This window comes from Mirounga leonina, unplaced genomic scaffold, assembly GCF_011800145.1.
Source record: "Mirounga leonina isolate KUSES-001 unplaced genomic scaffold, KU_Mleo_1.0 Mir_201, whole genome shotgun sequence".
NCBI lineage: Eukaryota > Metazoa > Chordata > Mammalia > Carnivora > Phocidae > Mirounga > Mirounga leonina.
The window spans coordinates 22,487,823-22,512,729 of record NW_023270504.1 but is presented as its reverse complement, the minus strand read 5'-3'; the positions used below and the strand labels follow the sequence as shown (position 1 = coordinate 22,512,729).

At 36.8% G+C, this 24,907-nt stretch overlaps 1 protein-coding gene across 1 annotated transcript; it reads left to right on the top strand.

The window, feature by feature from the left end:
- The first annotated feature begins 2,642 nt into the window (after positions 1–2,642).
- Positions 2,643–21,976, top strand: LOC118025437. Its single transcript, XM_035027842.1, has 6 exons — positions 2,643–2,733; positions 4,252–4,353; positions 13,345–13,443; positions 15,007–15,219; positions 18,331–18,437; positions 21,812–21,976. The coding sequence occupies exons 1-6, from the start codon at positions 2,643–2,645 to the stop codon at positions 21,974–21,976; spliced, it is 777 nt and encodes a 258-aa protein (XP_034883733.1).
- Positions 21,977–24,907: the final 2,931 nt, after the last annotated feature.

Below are 24,907 nucleotides of genomic sequence, written 5' to 3'. Positions count from 1 at the left end.
CTGGGTGGCTCAGTCATTAAGTGTCTGCCTTCGGCTCAGGTCATGATCCCAGGATCTTGGGATTGAGTCCCACATCGGGCTCCCTGCTGGGCGGGAAGCTTGCTTCTCCCTCTCCCACTCCCCCCTGCTTGTGTTCCCTCTCTTGCGGTCTCTCTCTCTATCTCAAAATAAAAATAAAAATCTTAAAAAAAAAAAGATTATTCTGACTCATGATTTCAATAACTAAAACAGATGGTAAATATTATAGTATTAAATTAGCATATTTTTGTAGAATGATATTTTTGCTGTTACTATTCTCTGTGCCAAATGACACCTCCACAGAGAGGCCTTCCAGGAGTACCCTGTTCAACATAAAAAACTCCTCTCCTTCCTCTGCCACCCTACCTTTTCCCTGCTTTATTCCTATCCATAGCACTATCGCTACTTTACATTGTATTACTTATCCATGAATAAATAGCATAAAACATTAACATACAAGTATATGTACAATCAAATATATGAATTGTAGAATGTAAACTACATTAAGGAAGAAAATGTATCTGTCATTTGCTCTGGAATAACAGCACATAGTAAGTACTTGATTAATTTGTTGAATAAAAGAATGAATACATAAATAAGTTAATGTTCCTGAACTCCCAAGTAAAAATATTCATTTTATTTTTCAAAGTTAAATAGGCAGAATCCACCTATGAAATAAACTGCACTGCATTTATATTTATGGAGACAAAGTATATTGTGATCAGACTGGGGTGGGATGAAAGTCTGAACCTGTGAGAAGAAATCTGAGCCTTGAAGATTTAAGAGATACATTACTACTTAAGGTTTCAGATGGAAGATTAGAAGAATGAATGATTTTTTTTTTCAGGTAATTCCTTACTAATAAAAGCACATTTATGAGGATGGGAGAAACAACTGTTGCTCCAGAGCAATTAAAGTCTGAAAATTCTGAGCTTCATGGCTGGCAGGAGTCTAGTCTTTCTCATTCTTTCAAGGCTTACATATCAGAATGTGGTTTTCCTGAAAAGAAGTATATTCTCTTTCTCAACACCACATTAAATGTTCCTTGATTTCTACATTTGTAGTATTGTGATTTTATCCCATTTTTATCCAGATGCTGTGCCTACTGCACAATGTCCCAGTCTTTCTTAAAAGTCAATAAAGGTGTTCTTATTAATAACAGTATTTAACAGGTGCTTTTCACTGAGCAATGCTATGATTATTTCTGAATGAGTTAATAACTTACCCATTTAAAGTTATTGACTGAACATGTGGTATACATTTGCCACTATGCTAGATATTCAGGATGAAGAGTATGCTCTTTACTGACTAATCTTTGCTGGACTATGACCAAAGCACTTGAGCTCTCTGAAATTCATAACTCCCCAGTCTATAAAACAGGTTAATACACATATATACCCTACCTTCCAAACCCAAATTCAAGTTATTAGGATTTAGATACTAACCTGATGGATACACTCTAAATATAAAGAACTGCCATTTCTAAAATATATCCCCCTTCTTTTCAGAGGTTGTTCTGTGTGGAGGGTAGGGGTGGGAGGGGGACAATCTCTATTTAGTGTAGCTCAAACATAGCTTTTTCTGCTTTCTCTTAGTATCACTTTTTTGATTTTGTATCTATTAATATTCCTTTTTTATTTTTTTTAACATTTATTTATTTATCTTAGAGAGAGAGAGAGTGGAGGAGGGGCAGAGGGAGAGAATCCCAAGCAGACACCCCCCCACACACACACCAGCTGAGCAGGGAGCCTTACACAGGGCTTGATCTCACACTGAGATCGTGACCTGACCAAAACCAAGAGTCTGATGCCCAACAGACTGTGCCACCCAGGTGCCCCAATATTCTTCTTTTAACTTCTTTTTTTTTTTTAAGATTTTATTTATTTATTTGAGAGAGAGAATGAGACAGCGAGCATGAGAAGGAAGAGGGTCAGAGGGAGAAGCAGGCTTCCCGCAAAGCAGGGAGCCCGATGCGGGGCTCGATCCCAGGACCCTGGCATCATGACCTGAGCCCAAGGCAGATGCTTAACGACTGAGCAACCCAAGCACCCCTTCTTTCAACTTCTGAAGACTTTTTTCAATCCACAAAAATAGGAAGGAAAAGGAAAGGGAACAATGTTTTGGTGAGAACTAACTCACTTGTGGTTTTCTGGGAGTTAGTAGTGGGTTAAGTGTTTTCAATTTTAACACTATTTTCACAGGCACAAGCAGATTAACAACTTTATATATGCAGAAATAATGATAATTTTCCTTGTATTTTTTCACAGGGCCTTCTCAAGTCGAGAGATCACTGCCATTTTCCACAAATTAAAAAAAAAAAAAAAAGAATGTTTATATTTAAAACCCATATTTTTCTCTCAGGACCACTTCTCGAACTTGGTGTTTACTGGAGGAAGTTAAGAAAAGAAAGGTTAAGAGATGTGTATGGAGGTGAGAATAAAGCAATTCTGAAATTCTCAGTGGATCAGTTCTGTTTTCTGACACTATATTTTTGCTTGGTTTTTACAAAGGTAGATCACTGAACTTAGTCTCCACATGCATACATTATGCCACCGAGCAGCTTCTGTGAAGTTCAGTGAGACATGCACCACACACGGTGACGGGTTGTGCTTTATTTGTTCAGTATGCCTGAAGAAGTGACTTATGCTACTCTCCAATTTCCAAATGCTATCCAGTTGAAGACATCCCAGGAGAGCTACAGCCTCAAGAGAACAGGTAAGAGAATTGAACTCCCAGTTCAGTTCTGAACTATGTGGGATCAGACACATCAGAGAAGAGAACTATTTAACTACGCTGGTGAGTTCTCTTCGCCTTCAACTCAAGGCTCCTGGACTCCTAAGATTTCGATTACAGAGTGCCAGTCCGTAGTGAAGTTACTACGCCAGAGCTTAGTGTTGTCTGTCTTATTTAAGTTGTAAGGTCATAGTTTGTGGAAAACAAAACAAAACAACAAAACAAACCATGGTGGTCTAAGTCTCTGGAAATCCAGAACTCTGGTGTCACCAAAATAACATTTCTTACGTTTTTTAGACATTTTAGGATGATCTCACATACAGGCTATTATGGGAAGGAAAAACAGTGATAGCATGAACATAACTATCTAAGATTTTTATTTAACTGCTGAAAGATATAAAATAGACATATACTATGAGATTAGCAGGACCCTGGGATCCTAGTCAGTGATGATGCGGTAAACATTTGCTTCTTTCTGAGAAGGAACAAGACTGAAGGTTCCTTATCTCTACATGATATCATTCTGGGCCATATAATTCTAGTCTGTTTTATCCAGGAACTCAATTCCTAGAAAGTTAGGGGTAACAATGAAACCGTAGGAAGATGATTTGGGGGAACATCAAAATTGTATTTATATGAAATTTTTGTATTGCTATAGGATACATGGTTTCTTGTGCCTTCCCTGGGATTATGTTTTGTTATTTATATTTGGTTATTTACATTATTTTTATTCCTTTGTATTTGTTTTTAAGTCATTTTGATCTTACTATAAAATTATGCCCTCTCTCTATATATATATGTGGAATTTTTACTTTATAAATTGACCCCAAAGTATTTTATATTCAAATGAGGAAGAAAAATCACTTCTGGGAACATGTCTCTAGTTATATAATTTGAGGCATCAGGTTAGTGGATAAGGTTTTAGGGACCAGTTCCCCCAAATAGAGTCCTCTTCTCTGTGTCTAGATTGTCACTGTATGTACTGGGAAGTATTACATACTTGCCATCCATAGGCAAATGACTTAGGGTGCTTATAAACTGGGAGATGCAATTTATGTTCTGTTACATAGTCCCCAATACATATGTCCTTATGAAACAATTTTATCTTTTTGTATACAGCAGGGTAGATTGTTTGAATTTTATTTTTGTAAACACACAGTGTTTGTCTATTTACTATTTATTTATTTATGAGAGAGAGAGCATGTGAGCATGGCAGTGGAGGGGAGAGGTAGAGAGAGAATCTCAAGTAGGCTCCATGCCCAGCAGACAGCCTCACAGGGTGTTTGATCTCACCATCCTGAGATCATGACCTGAGCCGAAATCAAGAGTCCGACACTTAACCAGCTGAGCCACCCAGGCACCCCAGTGTTTGTCTATTTAAAATATCTATCATCAGAATCAGAATCAGATCAAGAACACTGGTAATATCTGGATAGTTAGAAAGTATAGAAGACGAGAGAAAGCTTTTTTTTTTAATACTTTTACGTTTTTTTTTTAAAGACAATCATGAAGTGCCTGAAATGGAGATGGATGGTGAAACTGAAAATAGAGAAAAGGGAGTTGAGAGCAGAGCTGAGTGGGCAGAAAGCAGAGCTGTAGCAGGTAAGCCCTCTGTGAATAAATGCAGCCACTGGGGCAAGGGGAAAGTTAAGAAAGGCATTGTGGGAGACACTGGGGCATAACAATGTGGGAGACACTGCGACATAACAATGTGGGGCATAACAATTAGAGATTATCTTTAAAGATAAAAGATGGACCCTGAGATCACTACCTGAGCAAAAATGAAGAGTAGGTTGCTTAATTGTCTGTACCACCTAGGGCTCCATATTTCCTCCCATTTTTCAGCACTTCATCCTTCTGTTCAATTTTATGGATGATTTTCTTTCCTTTTCTTTTTTTAAGATTCTTTTATTTATTTGTCAGAGAGAGAGAGATTACAAGCAGGGAGGAGGGGTAGAGGGAGAAGCAGATTCCCTGCTGAGCCGGAAGCTCCCCTCCCCAATGTGGGACTCAATCCCAGAACCCTGGGATCATGACCTGAGCTGAAGGCAGATGCTTAACTGACTGAGCCACCCAGGCGCCCTCATGGATGATTTTTAATTTACTTATTTATTTGAGAGAGAGAGAGAATGCCCACATGCGTGGTGGGAGGGGTAGAGGGAGAGATTCTTCAAGCAGACTCCCCACTGAGGGAGGAGCCTGAGAACGGGCTTGATCCCAGGACCCTGAAATCATGACCTGAGCTGAAACCAAGAATCCGACGCTTCACCAACTGAGCCACCCATGTGCCGCAGGAGCATCTTTTGTTCTAATAAACTGAGTCTGAGTGGGCTTGTGGATGGATGGGCTCCTAGATGAGAGCTGGTCACAGGAAAGACCATGCCATGATAAGAAGCTTGGGATTTTCAGCCCTCTCCCATTCTCTTGAGCAGGGAAAAGGGCTGAAAATGGAGTCATTAACTCCATCAATCATGCCTATGTGATGAAACCTCCATAAAAATCCCAAAAGTATGAGGTTCAGAGAGCTTCCAAGGCTGGTGCACATAACATCAGGAGGGTGACACGCCCCTGCTCAGGACCCTCCCAGGCCTCATGTATCTCTTTATCTGGTTGTTTATCTCTATCCTTTATCATATCCTTTAATAAAGTGGTAAATGTTAAGAGGTTCTCTGAGTTTTATGACTTACTCGGGCAAATTAATTGTACGTGAAGAGGGGATTATAGGAAGCTTCATTTTGTAAACAAATCTGACAGAAGTTGTGGGTAATCTTCGGTCATACTTCTTTTTTTTTTAAAAGATTTTATTTATTTGACAGAGAGAGACACAGCGAGAGAGGGAACACAAGCAGGGGGAGTGGGAGAGGGAGAAGCAGGCTCTCCGCAGAGCAGGGAGCCCAATGTGGGGCTTGATCCCAGGACCCTGGGATCATGACCTGAGCCGAAGGCAGACGCTTAACGACTGAGCCACCCAGGCGCCCCTTTGGTCATACTTCTTGCAATTGTCATTTTAAGTAGGGTGGGAGCAGTTTTGTGAGACTTAGCCTTTACCCTGTGGAACTTGACACTATCTCCCAGTAGATAGTATTAGAACTGAGTTGAATTGTAGGACATGCAGCTGCTGTCACAGAATTGCTTGATGTGGGAAAACCCTCCACACATTTGATAACAGAAGTATCAGAAGTGAAGTGTTCTGCATGAATAGTAAAGGAGACTCACCGGGAAAAAACTCATGGTAGAGAAGAAATTTTTTTTATTCCTACAACAGGTGGAAACTGAGGTTTCCCTTAATACCCTCTCACAGTCATTCTAAGAGAAGACTGTCTGGGACAGAATATTGAAGGAGTAACTAACTGGCCAAAGAGGGGAAAAAAAAAACAAACAAACAAACAAACCTATACAAATATTGACAATTGAGTTTCTCGGTAAACCACCCAAGTGCATGAAGGCTACATATATACCCTCATATACACGAGGTCCCACTCAATTAATTTGGTATCACACTCGTTTTTAAAAATATTTTATTTATTTATTTGACACAGAGAGAGAGAGCATAAGCAGGGGGAGTGGCAGGCAGAGGGAGAGGGAGAAGCAGACTCCTCACTGAGCAGGGAGCCCGACGTGGGCTCCATCCCAGGACTCTGGGTCATGACCTAAGCCAAAGGCAGATGCTTAACCAACTGAGACACCAAAGATCCCTTGGCATAACACTTTTAAATGAGTACAGGCAACCAAATATCATCAGATATTTGAAGAAAGCTGCCAACATGAAAGACTGAGAAAAAAAATGTAAAACAGACCAAATGACTTTAGAAGAAGCAAAGATAACACAATGAGAACACTTAAAAAGTTCTGTAAATAAACTAAAACTCTCTTATATTTCTCATGGAAATGTAACAAAGGAAAACAATTTTCACAGTTTCTTATAACAAACATACCCATCTAACTCAGAATTCTACTCCTATGTATTAATCTGATAAGATTTTTTTAAATATTAAAATAGGCTCCACATGACCCTGAAACCAAGACCTGAGCTGAGATAAGGTGTTGGACACTCAACCGACTGAACCACCCAGGTGCCACAACCTGATAAAGTTATTGAAGTATAATTTAAATACAAAAGAATACACCCACTTTAAGTGTATAGCTTATTGTACTTAACAAATATAAACCTCTGTAACCACCAAAATAAAGCTATACAATATTTCTGTCTCCCCAAAAAGATATTTTGTGTGTCTTTTAATCAAAAGGATGGTACCTGGTTTCCCTAACCACCTCTCTCTCTTTCAAACTCTACACCCCATTTTGCATGACATTTTATCCTTGGAAAGAATAAGGCTATGACGTAGCAACTATTATCTGTGCTTCCTGTGTCTCTGTTGTTACAAATGTATTTGGGGATATTGGATGCATTCATTTTCTATAATAAAATTTCTTAATCAGTGTTCCCAAAAAGTAAGAACAAAATACAAAAAAACTTTCCCTCTCAGTTACCCCCACCACCGATTTTAGCCCCAGGTAATCACTGATCTACTTTCTGTCATCCTACACTATTCTGCCTGCTCTCAAGTCTTATATAAATGGATTCAAATAGCATGTAGTCTTCTATGACTGGCTTCTTTCATTAAGGATAATGTTATTGAGATTAATTCATATTGTATGTTATCAATAGTTAATTCCTTTTCATTACTGAATAGTATTCCATGGTATGAATACACAAAATGTTTATCCATTCACCTGTAGATGGACTTTTCAGTGGCTTCCAAATTGGGACTAGTGTAAATAAAGCTGCTATGATGTTCAAGTCTTTGTGTAGACATATTTTTTTTTTAATCTTATCAGGTTGTGGCACCTGGGTGGTTCAGTCGGTTGAGTGTCCAACACCTTATCTCAGCTCAGGTCTTGGTTTCAGGGTCATGTGGAGCCTATTTTAATATTTAAAAAAATCTTATCAGATTAATACATAGGAGTAGAATTCTGAGTTAGATGGGTATGTTTGTTATAAGAAACTGTGAAAATTGTTTTCCTTTGTTACATTTCCATGAGAAATATAAGAGAGTTTTAGTTTATTTACAGAACTTTTTAAGTGTTCTCATTGTGTTATCTTTGCTTCTTCTAAAGTCATTTGGTCTGTTTTACATTTTTTTTCTCAGTCTTTCATGTTGGCAGCTTTCTTCAAATATCTGATGATATTTGGTTGCCTGTACTCATTTAAAAGTGTTATGCCAAGGGATCTTTGGTGTCTCAGTTGGTTAAGCATCTGCCTTTGGCTTAGGTCATGACCCAGAGTCCTGGGATGGAGCCCACGTCGGGCTCCCTGCTCAGTGAGGAGTCTGCTTCTCCCTCTCCCTCTGCCTGCCACTCCCCCTGCTTATGCTCTCTCTCTCTGTGTCAAATAAATAAATAAAATATTTTTAAAAACGAGTGTGATACCAAATTAATTGAGTGGGACCTCGTGTATATGAGGGTATATATGTAGCCTTCATGCACTTGGGTGGTTTACCGAGAAACTCAATTGTCAATATTTGTATAGGTTTGTTTGTTTGTTTGTTTTTTTTTTCCCCTCTTTGGCCAGTTAGTTACTCCTTCAATATTCTGTCCCAGACAGTCTTCTCTTAGAATGACTGTGAGAGGGTATTAAGGGAAACCTCAGTTTCCACCTGTTGTAGGAATAAAAAAAATTTCTTCTCTACCATGAGTTTTTTCCCGGTGAGTCTCCTTTACTATTCATGCAGAACACTTCACTTCTGATACTTCTGTTATCAAATGTGTGGAGGGTTTTCCCACATCAAGCAATTCTGTGACAGCAGCTGCATGTCCTACAATTCAACTCAGTTCTAATACTATCTACTGGGAGATAGTGTCAAGTTCCACAGGGTAAAGGCTAAGTCTCACAAAACTGCTCCCACCCTACTTAAAATGACAATTGCAAGAAGTATGACCAAAGGGGCGCCTGGGTGGCTCAGTCGTTAAGCGTCTGCCTTCGGCTCAGGTCATGATCCCAGGGTCCTGGGATCAAGCCCCACATTGGGCTCCCTGCTCTGCGGAGAGCCTGCTTCTCCCTCTCCCACTCCCCCTGCTTGTGTTCCCTCTCTCGCTGTGTCTCTCTCTGTCAAATAAATAAAATCTTTTAAAAAAAAAAGAAGTATGACCGAAGATTACCCACAACTTCTGTCAGATTTGTTTACAAAATGAAGCTTCCTATAATCCCCTCTTCACGTACAATTAATTTGCCCGAGTAAGTCATAAAACTCAGAGAACCTCTTAACATTTACCACTTTATTAAAGGATATGATAAAGGATAGAGATAAACAACCAGATAAAGAGATACATGAGGCCTGGGAGGGTCCTGAGCAGGGGCGTGTCACCCTCCTGATGTTATGTGCACCAGCCTTGGAAGCTCTCTGAACCTCATACTTTTGGGATTTTTATGGAGGTTTCATCACATAGGCATGATTGATGGAGTTAATGACTCCATTTTCAGCCCTTTTCCCTGCTCAAGAGAATGGGAGAGGGCTGAAAATCCCAAGCTTCTTATCATGGCATGGTCTTTCCTGTGACCAGCTCTCATCTAGGAGCCCATCCATCCACAAGCCCACTCAGACTCAGTTTATTAGAACAAAAGATGCTCCTGCGGCACATGGGTGGCTCAGTTGGTGAAGCGTCGGACTCTTGGTTTCAGCTCAGGTCATGATTTCAGGGTCCTGGGATCAAGCCCGTTCTCAGGCTCCTCCCTCAGTGGGGAGTCTGCTTGAAGAATCTCTCCCTCTACCCCTCCCACCACGCATGTGGGCATTCTCTCTCTCTCTCAAATAAATAAGTAAATTAAAAAAAAAAAAAGAGCAAAGATGCTCCTAGGGCTCTTATCACTTAAGAATTTATAAGGGTTGAGGATCCCTCTGTCAGGAACAGGGTCAAAGATCAAGTATTAGAAGAAGAGATGCTCTGGCGCCTGGGTGGCTCAGTTGGTTAAGCAACTGCTTTCGGCTCAGGTCATGATCCTGGAGTCCCAGGATCGAGTCTCGCATCGGGCTCCTTGCTCAGCAGGGAGTCTGCTTCTCCCTCTGACCCTCCCCCCTCTCATGCTCTCTCTCTCTCTATCTCATTCTCTCTCAAATAAATAAATAAAATCTTTAAAAAAAAAAAAAGAAAAGAAAAAGATGCTCCTAGTGTTCTTATCACTTAGGAAAATATCAGGGTTTTAGAAGCTCTGTGACAGGAAGCAGAGCACATAGATAGATACACGTATAGATACAGATACAGATATAGATATATATCCTATTATCTCACAGAGGGTAACTCAGTTGTATGAAGTGGGGGAGAAAATATGGGGTGAGGGGAGTCTATCTGAATCAAATGTAGACTTTCAGGTACTTTTTCAGTTTTCAGGCTTCCCCCACACCTCCACTTGGAATGATAAGGTAGGAGGTTATCACCAATTTACATAACATTTGGGATTCTTTTTTTTAAGATCTTATTTATTTGAGAGACAGAGTATTTATGTTGGCTGATTGAACATAATAAAAAAAAATGAAATGAGTAAAACATAAAAAAATATTTTATTTATTTATTTGAGAAAGAGAAAGAGAGAGAGCACCAGCAAGGGCAGAGGGAGAGGGAGAAGCAGACTCCCCGATGAGTAAGGAGCCAGATGCAGGGCTTGATCAGGAACCTGGAATCATGACCTGACCGAGGACAGATGCTTAACCAACTAAGCCACCCAAGCGCCCCTACTTTGGGGATTCTTAAATGAGAATCAGCACGTTTCTTCTGTTTTCTCATTGCTGATTTTGGTTCTATTTTCCCAGGGCCCACGAAGTTACTAGTAACTTTTCTTATCCTTCTTCCAAAATGCATTTCTGTGGTTTCCATTCTCCTCATTATTTTGAATCTATGCCTTCTTTATCCTCCTTTTATATTTTATTAGAATTTTTAGGGGAAAAAAAAGGTAAAAGAATGAGATCTATCTGTAAGATTAATTCCAGACTGATTTTTAATCAACATCTCAGTCAGCCCAAATGCAATTTTATTCTGCCCTTCATTCCCATTTCCTACTAGTAAGTGCCTCTCCTAAATGGAACTAGAAATAGGAAATATATTGGAAGTATGTCTATGTCCAAAACTCTTATGGGGTTTCAATGAAGAGAAGAGGTGATGCACTTGTTTACCTCTGTGCTAGTTAAGAGCCTGGAGATTCACAGGAAAAAAAAAAAAAAACAACACACAACTTAGGGGAAGATTTGGGCCTCTTTCATCCTTGGGAAAGGTCCTAGTCTCTTGAGATTATTGAACTCCATAGCAGAAAAGTTGTACCAACCTTCCTATGTGGTCTTACGAGGACTTGCTTATCTTTCTGGTCTCGGACAATTCACATGTAAACTGAACGGACAGGCAAAAAAGGTCCTCTGTAATTCTAAATCAGAGAAAGTATTACACTTTATATCCAAGAAGACACTGGACCAGATTTCTCCCTTTTTATGGAACATAGAACAGCTTGTCCCCTAGTATGCCATTGACATATAGTGGAAGAAACAAGTATGCTTTCCACTACACATAGGTTTGACGCTTCTCAAAGTATTCCAAATCTTGATCTCAAACTCCAGAGTAAATAAAACTAAGGGAAAACAAAAATAGCTGTTGATTTTAGGGGACCCAGAGGCCAAAGGAGAAAAAAAACAAAGGTCCCAAATAGGTAACTACTAGTAAAATCAAATGCCTGAAAGAGACAGATAACCAAATTAAACAACCAGCATAGTAAGACTATTTCAGACATTAAATTATGGAATCAAAAAAAATTTTAATTGAAACAACATGACTTTGACAGCAATAACTTCAGCAGATGAGTTAAAAGAAAGAGCAAAGTTCATTAAGGCCCAATAAGATATTCTGGAAGATCAGATAGAAGAAATTATTCAAAGTTAAAGAGATAATGAAAATCATAACAGGCTTGGATAATTTATCCATGTGATCCTATATGTAAATAAGAATTCATAAAGAGGAAAAAGAACAGATATAAAAAAGGAAATAAATAAAGAATAATTAGACATCTTCTAGTACCAAATACATATGGAAGGGAAAAAAAAACCAACTGCCATTCACCTATCTTGAATTCAGAACAGATATAATTCATCCATTCTAACAAAATAAAATGTCATCATACACTCCATCTAAGAAAAATATTCAAGAAAATTTCCAGACATACAAGGAATTAATCAGACCTCAAAGTAAGGGGAACTTTAGGTGTGAGTCAAAAAGTAATAGCTGATGATGGAATGACTACAATGAAAATTATAATATGAAAGTGCTAAATCATTTTTGCAATGAAATAGATACACTGCAAGAGAAAGTTAATAATAGTCTAGAACAAATTTTACTAAACTGTCACAGTAAAACCCAGTGTTAGGAGAGAAGAGGTAAGGGAATAAAGGTATAAAAATCTAGGTTGGAGAGTCTAAATTTATCTGTAACAAAATTACAGATATTTAGAATATAATGCAAAGGAAAACATTTCTTTTTGGAAACAGCTAAAACTATGAAAGAAAAATTTATCACCTCAATTTTTCATGATGAAAGGAGAAAGAATATAATAACCCATCTTAATGTAAGTATAATAAAAATCACAAAAGAATTTAAGAGAATTGACAAATTTAAAAGCTTAAATCAATAAATAGAAAAATTCTGAAGAAAAAAATTTAATCTGAAGACTGGTTTCATTAAAAAGAACCTAATAGCCAAATTAAAGAAAAATGGAGAAAGCAAAATGATCAGATATTAAGTTAGGGGCACCTGGGGGGCTCAATTAGTTAAGCGTCCACCTCTTGGTTTCAGCTTAGATTGTGATCTCAGGGTCCTGGGATCAACCCCAATGTCAGGCTCCCCACTCGGTGGGGAGTCTGTTTGTGTATTCTCTCTCTCTCTCTCTCTCCTTCTGTGCCCCCCTGCCCCCATGTTCTCTCTCTATTTTAAAATAATCAATCAATCAATCAATCTTTTAAAAAAAGGATTATGTTTAAATATGTAACTAAAACAGGGGAGAGAATAAATTTGCATAAGAATATAGCCTATGCAACTTCTTGGCAATAAATTTGATAATCTAAAGGAAGTAGATGATTTCCTAATAATATATTAAAGAGAAAACCTGAAAAGATCAATCATCAGAGAATGGATTGTATATCATATTAAATATTAGATCTCAATATTAGCATAGAAAAATTAGGAAAGAACATCCATCAAGTGTCCAACACTGATTTCCTGGAGATGGGAAGGATGAGGAAACAGCAAGATGGGGAAGATAGGAGGGGGAAAAACACTGCTAAAATATAAACGAGAGTGTCCATGAAAGTATCCAAAATATGTCCTATGATCACATTTACTTGGAATTATGTGTTTTCAGTGTTAGCTGTGAATGTAAAGATGTATTGAAGTTGGCTGAACATAAATGAGGACCTGGTTGACTTTGCAAGCAATTTTTTTCACTAAAAAATTTCCAAATACTCCTATACTTAAGGGGCAGGGGATGGAGAGGGTGAGGGAAAAAGGAAACAATATAAACTGTATTGCTTCATGTCATTTTTCTGAATTGGTGCTTCTTCATAGGACATAACACTCAGTCAAAAGTGTGGTGCACTGTTGCTTTCATTTCGATAACCGTGAACCTGGTGGTGTTGGCTGGACTGGGGAGCCTGGGCCTGATGTGTAAGTTTCCACTTTTCTCTGAGCCTGTCAATTGATTCTATCAGGCATATTGCAAATGAATCCAAGTCCTAAGACATATCCATATAATATTTCCAGATTAATAGAGAGGAAAACATGTTTCATTACTGTAGGACCATATCATATTAGTCATTGTCTTGAGGATATTTTAATATCAAATTCCCTCAGTGGCAACTACTCATGGCAGAATCATGCTAAAGATAGGAATGTAAAGCCTGTTTTTTTCTAGAAATTGTGAAATCAATACAACAAAAATACAATTATAGCCTGAGAGTGTTCATGATGATTTCATATGTTTAAAGCAAATTCTCCATTCTCCATGTATTTTCTTCTTGTCCAATTCATTCTAATTGCAAACATCCTTCAAAATGGCATTATCATACTTGATTTTTTTTCCTAATTCCTTCATTAATAGCCAGTTATTTTCTCCTAGGAATCACACCAATTTCAGGTGAGTATGAGCTGGTTTCATGGTGCTGTCTTTTGAAAGATAATTTCTCCCAAATGATTATTTTTTTTTCCTAAAACTTCTATAACTGTTCTTGACAATAGCATAGTTCATCCAATTTCTTCAGAGAGGAGCCATGTTCTTTCCCCTCCCCCAAATTCTATACCTTCTCACTGATTTTTCTTCCCTCTTTTCTTGGTTTTCTCCTCCAATATAATGAAGGCTTCATAAGGGCACAGACTATGGCTTATTCATCTTTGGTATTCTTTGACTGAATGAATGTGTTAAGTGAATAAATGAGTGAGTTCATGAACAAATAAATAAATAAACAGAAATGAGTAGGCTTTTTAATATCAAAGCTGAAGTATCTTTATAAGAAAAGGAAAATTCTCAATCCACCCTTATCAGCAGTTTGTTCCACATTTGAGAAAAAAGGGAATCTCAAGTACTTTAAAATATATTTTCTCAATAAAGATCTAAAGCATGTACATTGCCAAAACTTCAAAATATAAAGAAGGACAAGAAACTAAAAGCTATTAAAATATAAAAACATGCATTAATATCTTTGGAATCATAGAGTAGATATCATTTATATCAATATTTTGTTTAATAATTTAAATACTCTTATAACATATTACTTAACATTTTTGACTACTAATGTTTTCCCAAGCTTTTCACATATAAATTATGGTTGTATCTGTCTAAGAAACTCAAATTACAGCACATAGGCTCACCAGTATGTTATGGTACCTCCTAACCTCACAAATGTGAGATTACTATACATTAATTACTGAATTAAATCATCTTTTATTTTGAAATCTCTGCTTCCCATGGATCTTTCTTGTTTTTTTATTTTTAAACATTTTTGGGCATTTCCCTCAATAAGGAACTAGTGCTCTATTGAGTAACATAAAACCTTTTTATCTCAAATAAATTTTCATCTTAAAAGTACATACAGTTAGTATTTTATACATATGTAGATATCATTTTAATATGAGTATTCCATTAAATTTTTAAATAATCATTGTGATATTAATATAATTTATTAGAAAACTTTGACTATGTTAAAGCCATTAATCTCCTGATATGAATTATAGATTACTGGAAACTCATTTTCAACAACAGAACAGCAAATGATATTGAACAAAGCAAAATACAACAGTTGGAGGAAAATGTAACACTATGCATGAGTATGTATAATAATGCCTCAGATGAGCATATCATTTTCAAAAATATAACACCAAACACATTAGAAGAGCTGAACAACTTTACCTTAGAATACTGTGAAGACTTAAAGAAGAAGGAAAATGGTGAGTGAAATGGTCTCTTGTTTCATCTAGTCTCATCCCTAACCAGGTTCTCCATTTTTCCCTAGACATTTTACAGGGTTCGAAATCTTGAAATATATCTGAAATAAAGAAAACATGGAAATACAGTAATCATTTACAAATTCTTGTATAAAAAACATTTTTTGTCTTTTTTGACTGAGTTTATGTTATGTTTAAATATTATTTTATCAAACTAATCTTTCTCTCTCTCTCTCTTTTCCTCTATCTTTCTTGGGTTAGATTCAGTTTGTTTTTTAATTCCTTCTTTCTTCTTTTACACTCACATTTTACATTCTCATTTTAATGGAGTTCAGCTATAATGGAGTTTAGCTGGTATATGGGAGATAAATGTTCTGTCTTCTTGCATGTCTGAAAAGGTTTATTTTGGGTAGGTATAAATTCAAAGGTTAAAAATTAATTTCTTAGTGAGTATTGAGAGTTGCCTCACTGTTTCTAGCAAACAATGTTGTTAAGAAGTCTGTTCCCAGTGTAATTTCATCCCATAAAAATGACCTGACTTTAGCTTTTTTTTTTTAAGATTTTATTTATTTATTTGAGAGAGAGAGGAAAGAGAGAGAGCACAGGAGAGGAGAGGAGGGACAGAGGGAGAGGGAGAAGCAGACTCCCCACTGAGCAGGGAGCCCAACCCGGGGCTAGATCCCAGGACCCTGGGATGATGACCTGAGCAGAAGGCAGACACTTAACGAACTGAGCCACCCAGGCACCCCTGACTTTAACTTTTAAGATATCTTATTCATTTTCAGGAGCTGAAATTTTAGGATATTCTGGGTATGAGTGCTTTTTAACTGCTGTGCACTCTGTGGCCTTCTCAGTCTGAAAGTTTATGTCTTTTAAATTTAGGAAAAATACACTCTATTACTTCTAAGTTCTATTTCCTGTTCTTTCCGTGACTTCTTTTCAAATGTTCAGATTTGCAGATTTTCTCTTTTCCTCTGTATTTTCTTTTTTTTTTTAAGATTCCTTTTTAAATCTTCCTGATTATTATTTCAACAATCATATTTTTAATCTGATAAAACCTTACATGATTCTTGAGAGTTCTGGTTTTTGTAGCATCCTGTTCTTGCCTTATGTTTATAATATCTTTTGGAGTCCTCTAAGTATATTAATTAGAGGGGTATTTTAAAATATCACTCTCCTCTTTCCTAAATTCATTTTTGGGCAGGAGGGGGCAGTTTTTTCCTTTCCTTTCTATCCTTTTTTTCTTCTTTTTAAAATATTTTTCATAAAAATTCTCTTTCATGTGCAGGTGCTCCTATATACCTTGTGATTCTTGCTGAGAGAATAGATGGTTGGTGTGGGTTGGTTCCATTATTATTGAAAGAGGATAGTTTTTCCATTAGATCTCTTTGAAAGTGACAAATCTGTCTGGATAGTTTAAGGGTGGAAGCCCAAGATGGAGTGTATGAACAGGCAACTTTCCTTTTCAAATGCGACTGGATATAAATGATAATCACAACAATCACAGTGGAAACCTAGGCTTTTCCAGACAGTTCATCCAATTTCTTCAGAGAGGAGCCATGTTCTTTCCCCTCCCCCAAATTCTATACCTTCTCACTGATTTTTCTTCCCTCTTTTCTTCACTCTTTCCTTTCTTATCTTCTTTCATAAGAAAGAAAGAAAGAAAGAAAGAAAGGAAGGAAGAAAGAAAGGAAAAAGAAAGAAGAAAGAAGAAAAGAAGGAAGGAAGGAGGAAGGAGGGAAGGAAGGAAAAGAAAGAGAAAGAAAGAAAGAAGAAAGAAAGGAAAAAGAAAGAAGAAAAGAAGGAAGGAAGGAGGAAGGAGGGAAGGAAGGAAAAGAAAGAGAAAGAAAGAAAGAGAAAAAGAAAGAAAGAAAGAGAAAGAAAGAAAGAAAGAAAGAAGAAAGAAAGAAACTTCACACTATGTCTCAACACTTGGGAGACCTTCAAGAATATTAAGTCTTATGCACAACAGTAATAATTATCCCTTGTCTTGAGTAACTCATGGTATGATAGAAGCAGACAACTAAACAGAAAATTACAATTCAGTGTAATAAGTGTTCGTAAACATAAATATGTAATACAAGAAACAATATAGTTGGAAGAAACAGTTGAGATTGGGTGGGGGTGTAATATTCAATGCTGGGAGTGGAAGCATATTGGGATAAAATTGGTGATGGATAGCATGGGGTGCTCAGAAAATTCAAGGTATTCAAAGTGAATGGCTGACCGGAAGCTAAGTGAACTAATAGATAAGATTGGAGTGTCATGAGTGTTCCCATAGATAATGGGGAGGGTTTGAATTTTCCCCTGAAAGCTGCAGAAAAATATTAGACCACTTAAAGCAGAGTCTGATAGAAAGATCACTGGAAACAAGGAGGTGATAAGGTTTCTGTAAACAAACAAACAAAAAAAATTAGCAGACTAGAGATAGACTATAGTCTTGTTGCAGCAATCCAAACATATTGAAGTTTTCTCTCAGTGCTTTTAATAATCCCTTCATCATTTTTCTTCCTCTCAACTATGATTTTCCTTCTGTCTTCAGATTATTCCAGATCCAAATCCCATTCTATTTCATTATTTATTTTATTTTTTTTTAATGGAGAAGTGATACGGTCACATTCTTATCACCTCTTACCCATATTTCAGTAACTTCCTAGTTCCAGCCTTCCAAGCTTCTTCCATTAAACACATCCTCACACTGTTTCCAGATCACTCTTTAGAAAGCCTCTGACCATATCACTGGAATTTACAAAAAGCTTACATATATATATATCACAAATTAATTATAATTTCCATTTTAATTCAGTGGCAATGAATAATTTATATAATAATTGTAATACAATGGCTATCGATGTGCATTATAAGATTCCTTTGAGTTAATACAGTTTTATAATAAAATAGCCATTCCATTTCAGATCCCATTCTCTTCCTTCTCTCATATTACAAGCATTCATAACACTCAATATGTAACTTTGGTTAGTCATCTCAATAGGTAATGCAAATGGTTGTAAATTCTGATATATATGCTAATTTATAGTATATCTGTGCATACATATTATGCTTATGTGTGTATCAGTATTGTATCTTTAAAGACCTTCCTCATGTGTTTTCCAGATGTCAGATTTCACTCATGTTTGGAGTCATGTATGTGGTATGGAAATGGAAGCCAATATCATGACCAGATGAATATGGACAATAAGACAAATTGCAACCAAACCCAGGTCTGTGTTATGATTTGGGGGACATCTACAGAAAGTTTTTAGTATTGTTAAGATACAAGTAAGGAGAATTTGGGTGACAACCTTAGTCCTTGGCTATTCCTAATAAATAGCCTTCATGCCCTTTACTTTTGCCCCCCCCCCCCCGCGTTTGAGCAGAGTTATTGAGGAATTCTGCTATCACAGGTTCAAATGGCAAGTATGTACAATTTTAAGAGTGATCGGTCCATGAGACCTATCACAACAGGTAAGCTAAGGAACTTTATTTCCTTGGTATTTCTTATTCCCTGTGTTTTCTGGTTCTTGTAGAATCAGAAAGGAGAGAGCAATGATTTATTTCCAGCTGTGAGGCGTATTTTAATTGGCCATTGATACAAATTAAATCATGGCATTCTCGGGCGCCTGGGTGGCTCAGTTGGTTGAGCGACTGCTTTCGGCTCAGGTCATGATCCTGGAGTCCCGGGATCGAGTCCCGCATCGGGCTCCCTGCTCAGCGGGGAGCCTGCTTCTGCCTCTGACCCTCACCCCTCTCATGTGCTCTCTCTCTCTCATTCTCTCTGTCTCAAATAAATAAATAAATAAATCTTTAAAAAAATAAATAAATAAATCATGGCATTCTCTTCTCCCTTAGAGTTGTTGTCCACTGATGAAAAATTATACTCTCAGCCATAATGTACTTGGCACAATCCTGCATATGACCTATCTTATCATTACATATCACTACGCTAATTAATGTTATTAGTTAAAATGCAAAGAAACAAATCAGGTAAATGTACTGCAGTGCTCATGATTATTTTGCTGTTGCTTTTCTTAATATTTGAGTGTAGAAAAAAATACCACATTTCCAACTGTAGAATGCTAAAACCCTTACAGTCCAGCACAATATGTTTATTTAATGTATATATAGCATGCTTCAAACAACCAGATTTTGTCATTAGTATTTACTTGAATGTGGTTCATGCCTCTGTGATTTTTGCCCTTTATAGTTGTATTACCTGAATTATTATTCTGTCTCTTTTGAACTCGATTAATCCAATTAAGTTTTCAAGTTTCAGCCTCATTGCTTCTTTAAAATTTTGCTTCCATCACACGAAACTCAATTAATATCTTTCTCTTTCATATTCCCACAGCATTACATTTTTAGTTAACAGCTATGAGTATGTGTTTGTTCTGCTAGAGTTTTAGCTCCTTGGAGATAGAAAACATGTCTTGCTCATTATTGTATATCCACTTATGATACTGAAAACACCTTAAGCCTGGCTGAAGTACAAGTTTTTCAATATCTTGATTTTTTTTTAAATTGGGTTTTTTTTCTGTAGGCAAAGGGAGTACTTAGAATGTCATAGAGGAGATTTTTCATGATTTTAGCATATTATTTTGCTAATTTATGTTTTTGAGAAAAGAGACATCTGAATCAAGAGAAACAGTTAAAAAACAGTTAAGGAATTAAGAAAAAATAAAATTGTTTCATGCCACAACCTAATTAGAGATGAGGTATGAAGGGAAGAGCAGACTATGAGAATTTTAAGTTTTTTGTCTTGAATTTATTCACAAGGAAAAATGATCAGTTATACGTATGGTATTTTTGTGTTTGGGACTGATATTAAGTGCAAATTTTAATAGGTCAAATTTATGGTGCTTGTGAGAATGACATGGACATAAAATGCCTTTGGGGTTGGAGCTGAATGGGAGATGACTGTATTGAAGATTTTAAAAATTTGCCCACACATAATTTTATTAAACAGTCATTATCAAATATTTACTAACGATTACTATGTACTTTTACTATGTACAAGGGGAATTTGAGCCTGGTAAGTTTTGATCTATAGATTAGGCGATAATATCCAAAATAAATTAGTAGATTAAGAGAAGAAGCCAAAGGATACAATCCTAGATATCCACACTATAAATGGGGCAGGAAATTAGGAAAACTAGCACAGGTGTTTAAGAATAAGTGAGTAATGGGGCGCCTGGGTGGCTCAGTTGGTTAAGCGACTGCCCTCGGCTCAGGTCATGATCCTGGACTCCCTGGATGGAGTCCCGCATCGGGCTCCCTGCTCAGCGGGGAGTCTGCTTCTCCCTCTGACCCTCCCCCCTCTCATGTGCTTGCTCTCTCTCATTCTCTCTCTCTCAAATAAATAAATAAAATCTTTTAAAAAAAAAGTGAGTAAAGAAAGAAGGGGAACAATAGAAGGGTGATGCCATGGGAGCTAATGGAGAGAAGAGTTTCAAGAATAATGTAATTAACACTGAAAACACCTCCAAGAGGCTAAATAATACATACAGGTAATGACAAATCTTATTTATTATATGCCTACTATAAGTCACAAACTGGAAAAGATGTTTTATTTAAGCACAAAGCAATCTGCAATATTAGTTCCATTATATCTAAATTTCAGGTTAGGAAACTGAAGTTCATAGAGGATAAGTAAATTTCTTAAGGTCACATGAATAAGTAGCAGACCGAAGACTCAAAGCCTGGTTTGCCTACCTGCAAAGCCCAAGATATGTTTAAAAGTAAAAAGTTAGTTGACAATTAAAAAATGACTCTGGCAAGAATTTTACAAATGAAGTAATATGGGTTACATACTGATAACATTATTATTCAAAAAAATATGGCTTAAGTGTTTACTCAGGTCTGCAGCATGGACTACATGCTGAGGATATAACAAAAATCCATACCCTTATAAATCTTAGAGAAGCTTATAATCTAAGGTGAATCGAGATAATAAATCAGTAATTAACAGATTATTAAACTGCAATTATTATGTTACATATACCAAAAAAAAATAAAAGACAGTGCTCAAAGGAGATAGTTAGAAATGGCTTGAAATCCAAAGGACAAAGAAACAATAAAATCAAGTTTAAACTCCAGATTTTCTCTTAAGCATCTTGAAAGTTAATGGAAGATAAGCTATCTTTTATATCTCAAGAAAAATTTACAGTACCAGGAAGAGTAGGGCCCAACAAAGAGGGAAAGATTTAAAGAGTAGGATAGAGATAGGTAAATTGGAAAGGAGTGGACGGCCTCATTGGAAAGGCTAGTCCTAAAGGAATGGGAACCCACTCCACAGTCAATGTGGAACCTCTGCCTATACAAGCATGGTGGTGTCTGGAGGAATGGGGACTTAGCTCATCTGATGACTTCTCCTGTTGCCTATCATCTGCTCAGTGTTAGAGTGTGAGGGTGTTAAAAGGAAGCTTGAGAAGAATAAAGGTTTTAAAATTCCACTGAGGGAAAGGCGACAAGGAAACAAGAAATGAAATGATTATTGAGTGGAATCTTGATGATATGAATCTGATTCTGTGGCATTTGAATTAGCTCCCATTGGTACAAAGGAGCAGTAACTGATGTTTTTTGGTTTGTTCATTTATAGCTGTTCTTTAAATGTCTTCCATCACCTTTCCCCTGGATGGATCTGAATTGTTCTCTCAAGAACAGAAATCAGGAAGAAGAAAGGGTTTTAAAATTTTGCGTTGTGACATGTGAGTTAAGCTGTCACTTGCTTCTTGTCAATGATAAAGGAAATCCAGTATGTTAATTTTGAAGATGTCTCTCTGACAGCCATCCTCCATATGTGGTCAAAATGTATCAAAAGAAGGTAAAATATTTCTGAGAGCATTTGCCTGTAGCTCAGGCAGTTCTTTTTCAGCAAAATATCTGTTCAATATAGAAGGAGTTCATGGATTTGAGAACCCAGAAGGTAGAAATTCAGAAACTCTGTTATGCTTCCCTGTCCTTCTTTTCACACTCCTAGTCTACGCTTTCCTAAGGCCCTAAGGAATGGAGAGAAGGTACAAAGACAAAGTCAAATCAGGGTCAAGGATATTACCCTGTGTGATACAAAATAGAATGGGAATCAGCATAACTATATGATTTGTTGTCCAAACCTGAACACTTTGAGAATAAAAGGAATCACTATTGATAATTACATTAAGACACCAGGCATGAATCTGAAGTGTCCTGGGCATACCCAGATTTTTCAATGACCTCTTGGGTGGAATTGTCAAGGAAAGACCCAGAGGTAGCTTTGGGCCCTAGACAGTTGAGGGTTCTGGTGAATCACCATAGTTATTTTCACTTTGGTCTCTTTTAACTAAAATAATCTGATAAGAAAAGAATAAGTTTTGGCAATAATAGATTGGACTCTTAAGTAATTGTTTATTTTTCAAACTAAAGCACACAATTCATTTTTTTTTTTTTTTGGTTACAGGTGTGACCCTAATAAATATGTCAACTGCTGAAAACACGTAGCTTTCAAAGAAAATGAAATGATTGGAAAATCTAATAACCCTAGTAGTTATCATTTGTGAAAATAAAGTAGCTAGATCAAATTTTTAATTGTAGCTAAATGCAAACACTCCTAGTTTACTGTAATAGTGTACAAGATAAAGATGACCATGTAAGCTGAAACTTTGGACAATCGATCTCAGAATCCAAGAGAAACATTTTTGATTGTTTTACGACATTTAAAACTTTTTTTTGTCAAAACATTAAAAACTTCTTGCCATTGGTTAAATGTGTAGGGAAGTGAAAAAAAAAGTAAAATAATATTATGTATATGTTTTAATTTAAAATATTAGAGACATTGAGGATAAAGGGGTTTCTCTCATTTATCAAGAGCAGCAAGAGGAGTGCTACAACTCCTTTTTGTGACAGAACTTACGATACAGATTGAACATCTTTTCCATGCCTTGGCAACTTGTCCTACTTCTAAGTTAGGATCAGCTTTTAACTGTTTAGCCTTTGTGATGTCAAAGACATGAAAGATTTCCAACAGTTCCTTTAATGTGAAGTTTTTTGCTGGCATCACTTCCTGAAGGCAGCTTCATCTCCTCCAGCACAACTCCTTTCCTCATCTGTGCCAAGAAATTGTCTTCAGGAAGTTCCTCAGTTTTTCAGGAATTTCAGAGTCCTCCGAGACTCTGAAATGATGGTGGTATCAATTTTCTCATGGTCAGCTATTTCTTCTTTTTTATTATCTTTTAATTTGAAAAAAAATTTTTTGTTATTGAAGTATCATTGACAGCTGTTTTGTCTTTAACTCTGTTTCAATTCAATTCACATTCTGCAAAGTCATTTGCATGGTGTGGAAAAAGCTCTTGTCTATTATAAGGATATTCTGTTACCTCCTGCCAAGATGTTTGAGTATTTCCAGCTTATGCTTTCTATACTATTTCTTCTAAAACTCAGCTAAATAAATTGCATAATCTCCAGTTGGAGTATCAATAGTCTACAAGGTTTTTTGTGTTTTTTTATTATGTTATGTTAATCACCACCCATTACATCATTAGTTTTTGATGTAGTGTTCCATGATTCATTGTTTGCATGTAACACCCAGTGCTCCATTCAATAGTCTACAAGGTTTTAAAAGCTTAAATAACTCCTTAGATTAATGAAGTTGTATTTGGTGGTATAACAAATTTTCACATTTTATCTCAAGACCCTACGAGAATCAGTAGAAGCGCTTTAGAAGTTAAATTATCTTGTCTAAAGTATCTCCACAACTGAGAAACAAAGAGGGAAAACAACTGTATGCTTTACTAACAATATGTAAATGGAATAAGAGATTCTCAGTGACCAATCATGGACAGACCTTGAAAGAAGAGACAAGAGTGGTCATTTATCATAATGAGCATCTGTTACTTATGTAGCAGGAATGTTTGTACTTTATGCAATTACTCACAATATATCGTAGTAAATGAAAACTGAACTATGTTGTTGGGGGACTGGTGTTATTTAAGTGAACCATGATCACTGAAATCTGTGCTATGGGAACCATGGAAAACAAGAACTATCTGTGCTTCCAATACAATTTGTAACTGCATAATTTGAGTACCTCCGTTGAATCCTGTAAATTATAGCAATTTTTTTTTAAAGATTTTATTTATTTATTTGAGAGAGAGAGAGAATGAGAGAGAGCACATGAGAGGGGGGAGGGTCAGAGGGAGAAGCAGACTCCCTGCCAAGCAGGGAGCCTGATGCGGGACTCGATCCAGGGATTCCAGGATCATGACCTGAGCCGAAGGCAGTCGCTTAACCAACTGAGCCACCCAGGCGCCCAAATTATAGCAATTTTTAAATTCAGTTAATATCTACCTTAATTTTGCTATTATGTTTGTATAGGATACTGGATATAGAAATAATGACCTTGTCTCTTCCCTCAAGCTGTTCAGCGTGCACCTATAAGATATTAGTAAAAAGGGGCGCCTGGGTGGCTCAGTTGGTTAAGTGACTGCCTTCGGCTCGGGTCATGATCCTGGAGTCCCAGGATCGAGTCCCGCATCGGGCTCCCTGCTCGGCAGGGAGTCTGCTTCTCCCTCTGACCCTCCTCCCTCTCATGCTCTCTGTCTCTCATTCTCTCTCTCTCTCAAATAAATAAATAAAATCTTAAAAAAAAAAGATATTAGTAAAAAATCATTTCTTATTTACTTTTAACTCAGATGTTATGCAACTTGGTTAAAAATGCTTC

Excerpts from the sequence above, each read along its gene's own strand:
- LOC118025437 (XM_035027842.1), top strand. The coding sequence starts at position 2,643 with ATGCCTGAAGAAGTGACTTATGCTACTCTCCAATTTCCAAATGCTATC. Across the intron at positions 13,444-15,006 it reads GGGGAGCCTGGGCCTGATGT|ATTACTGGAAACTCATTTTC; the intron begins GTAAGTTTCCAC and ends TATGAATTATAG. Across the intron at positions 15,220-18,330 it reads CTTAAAGAAGAAGGAAAATG|ATGTCAGATTTCACTCATGT; the intron begins GTGAGTGAAATG and ends TGTGTTTTCCAG.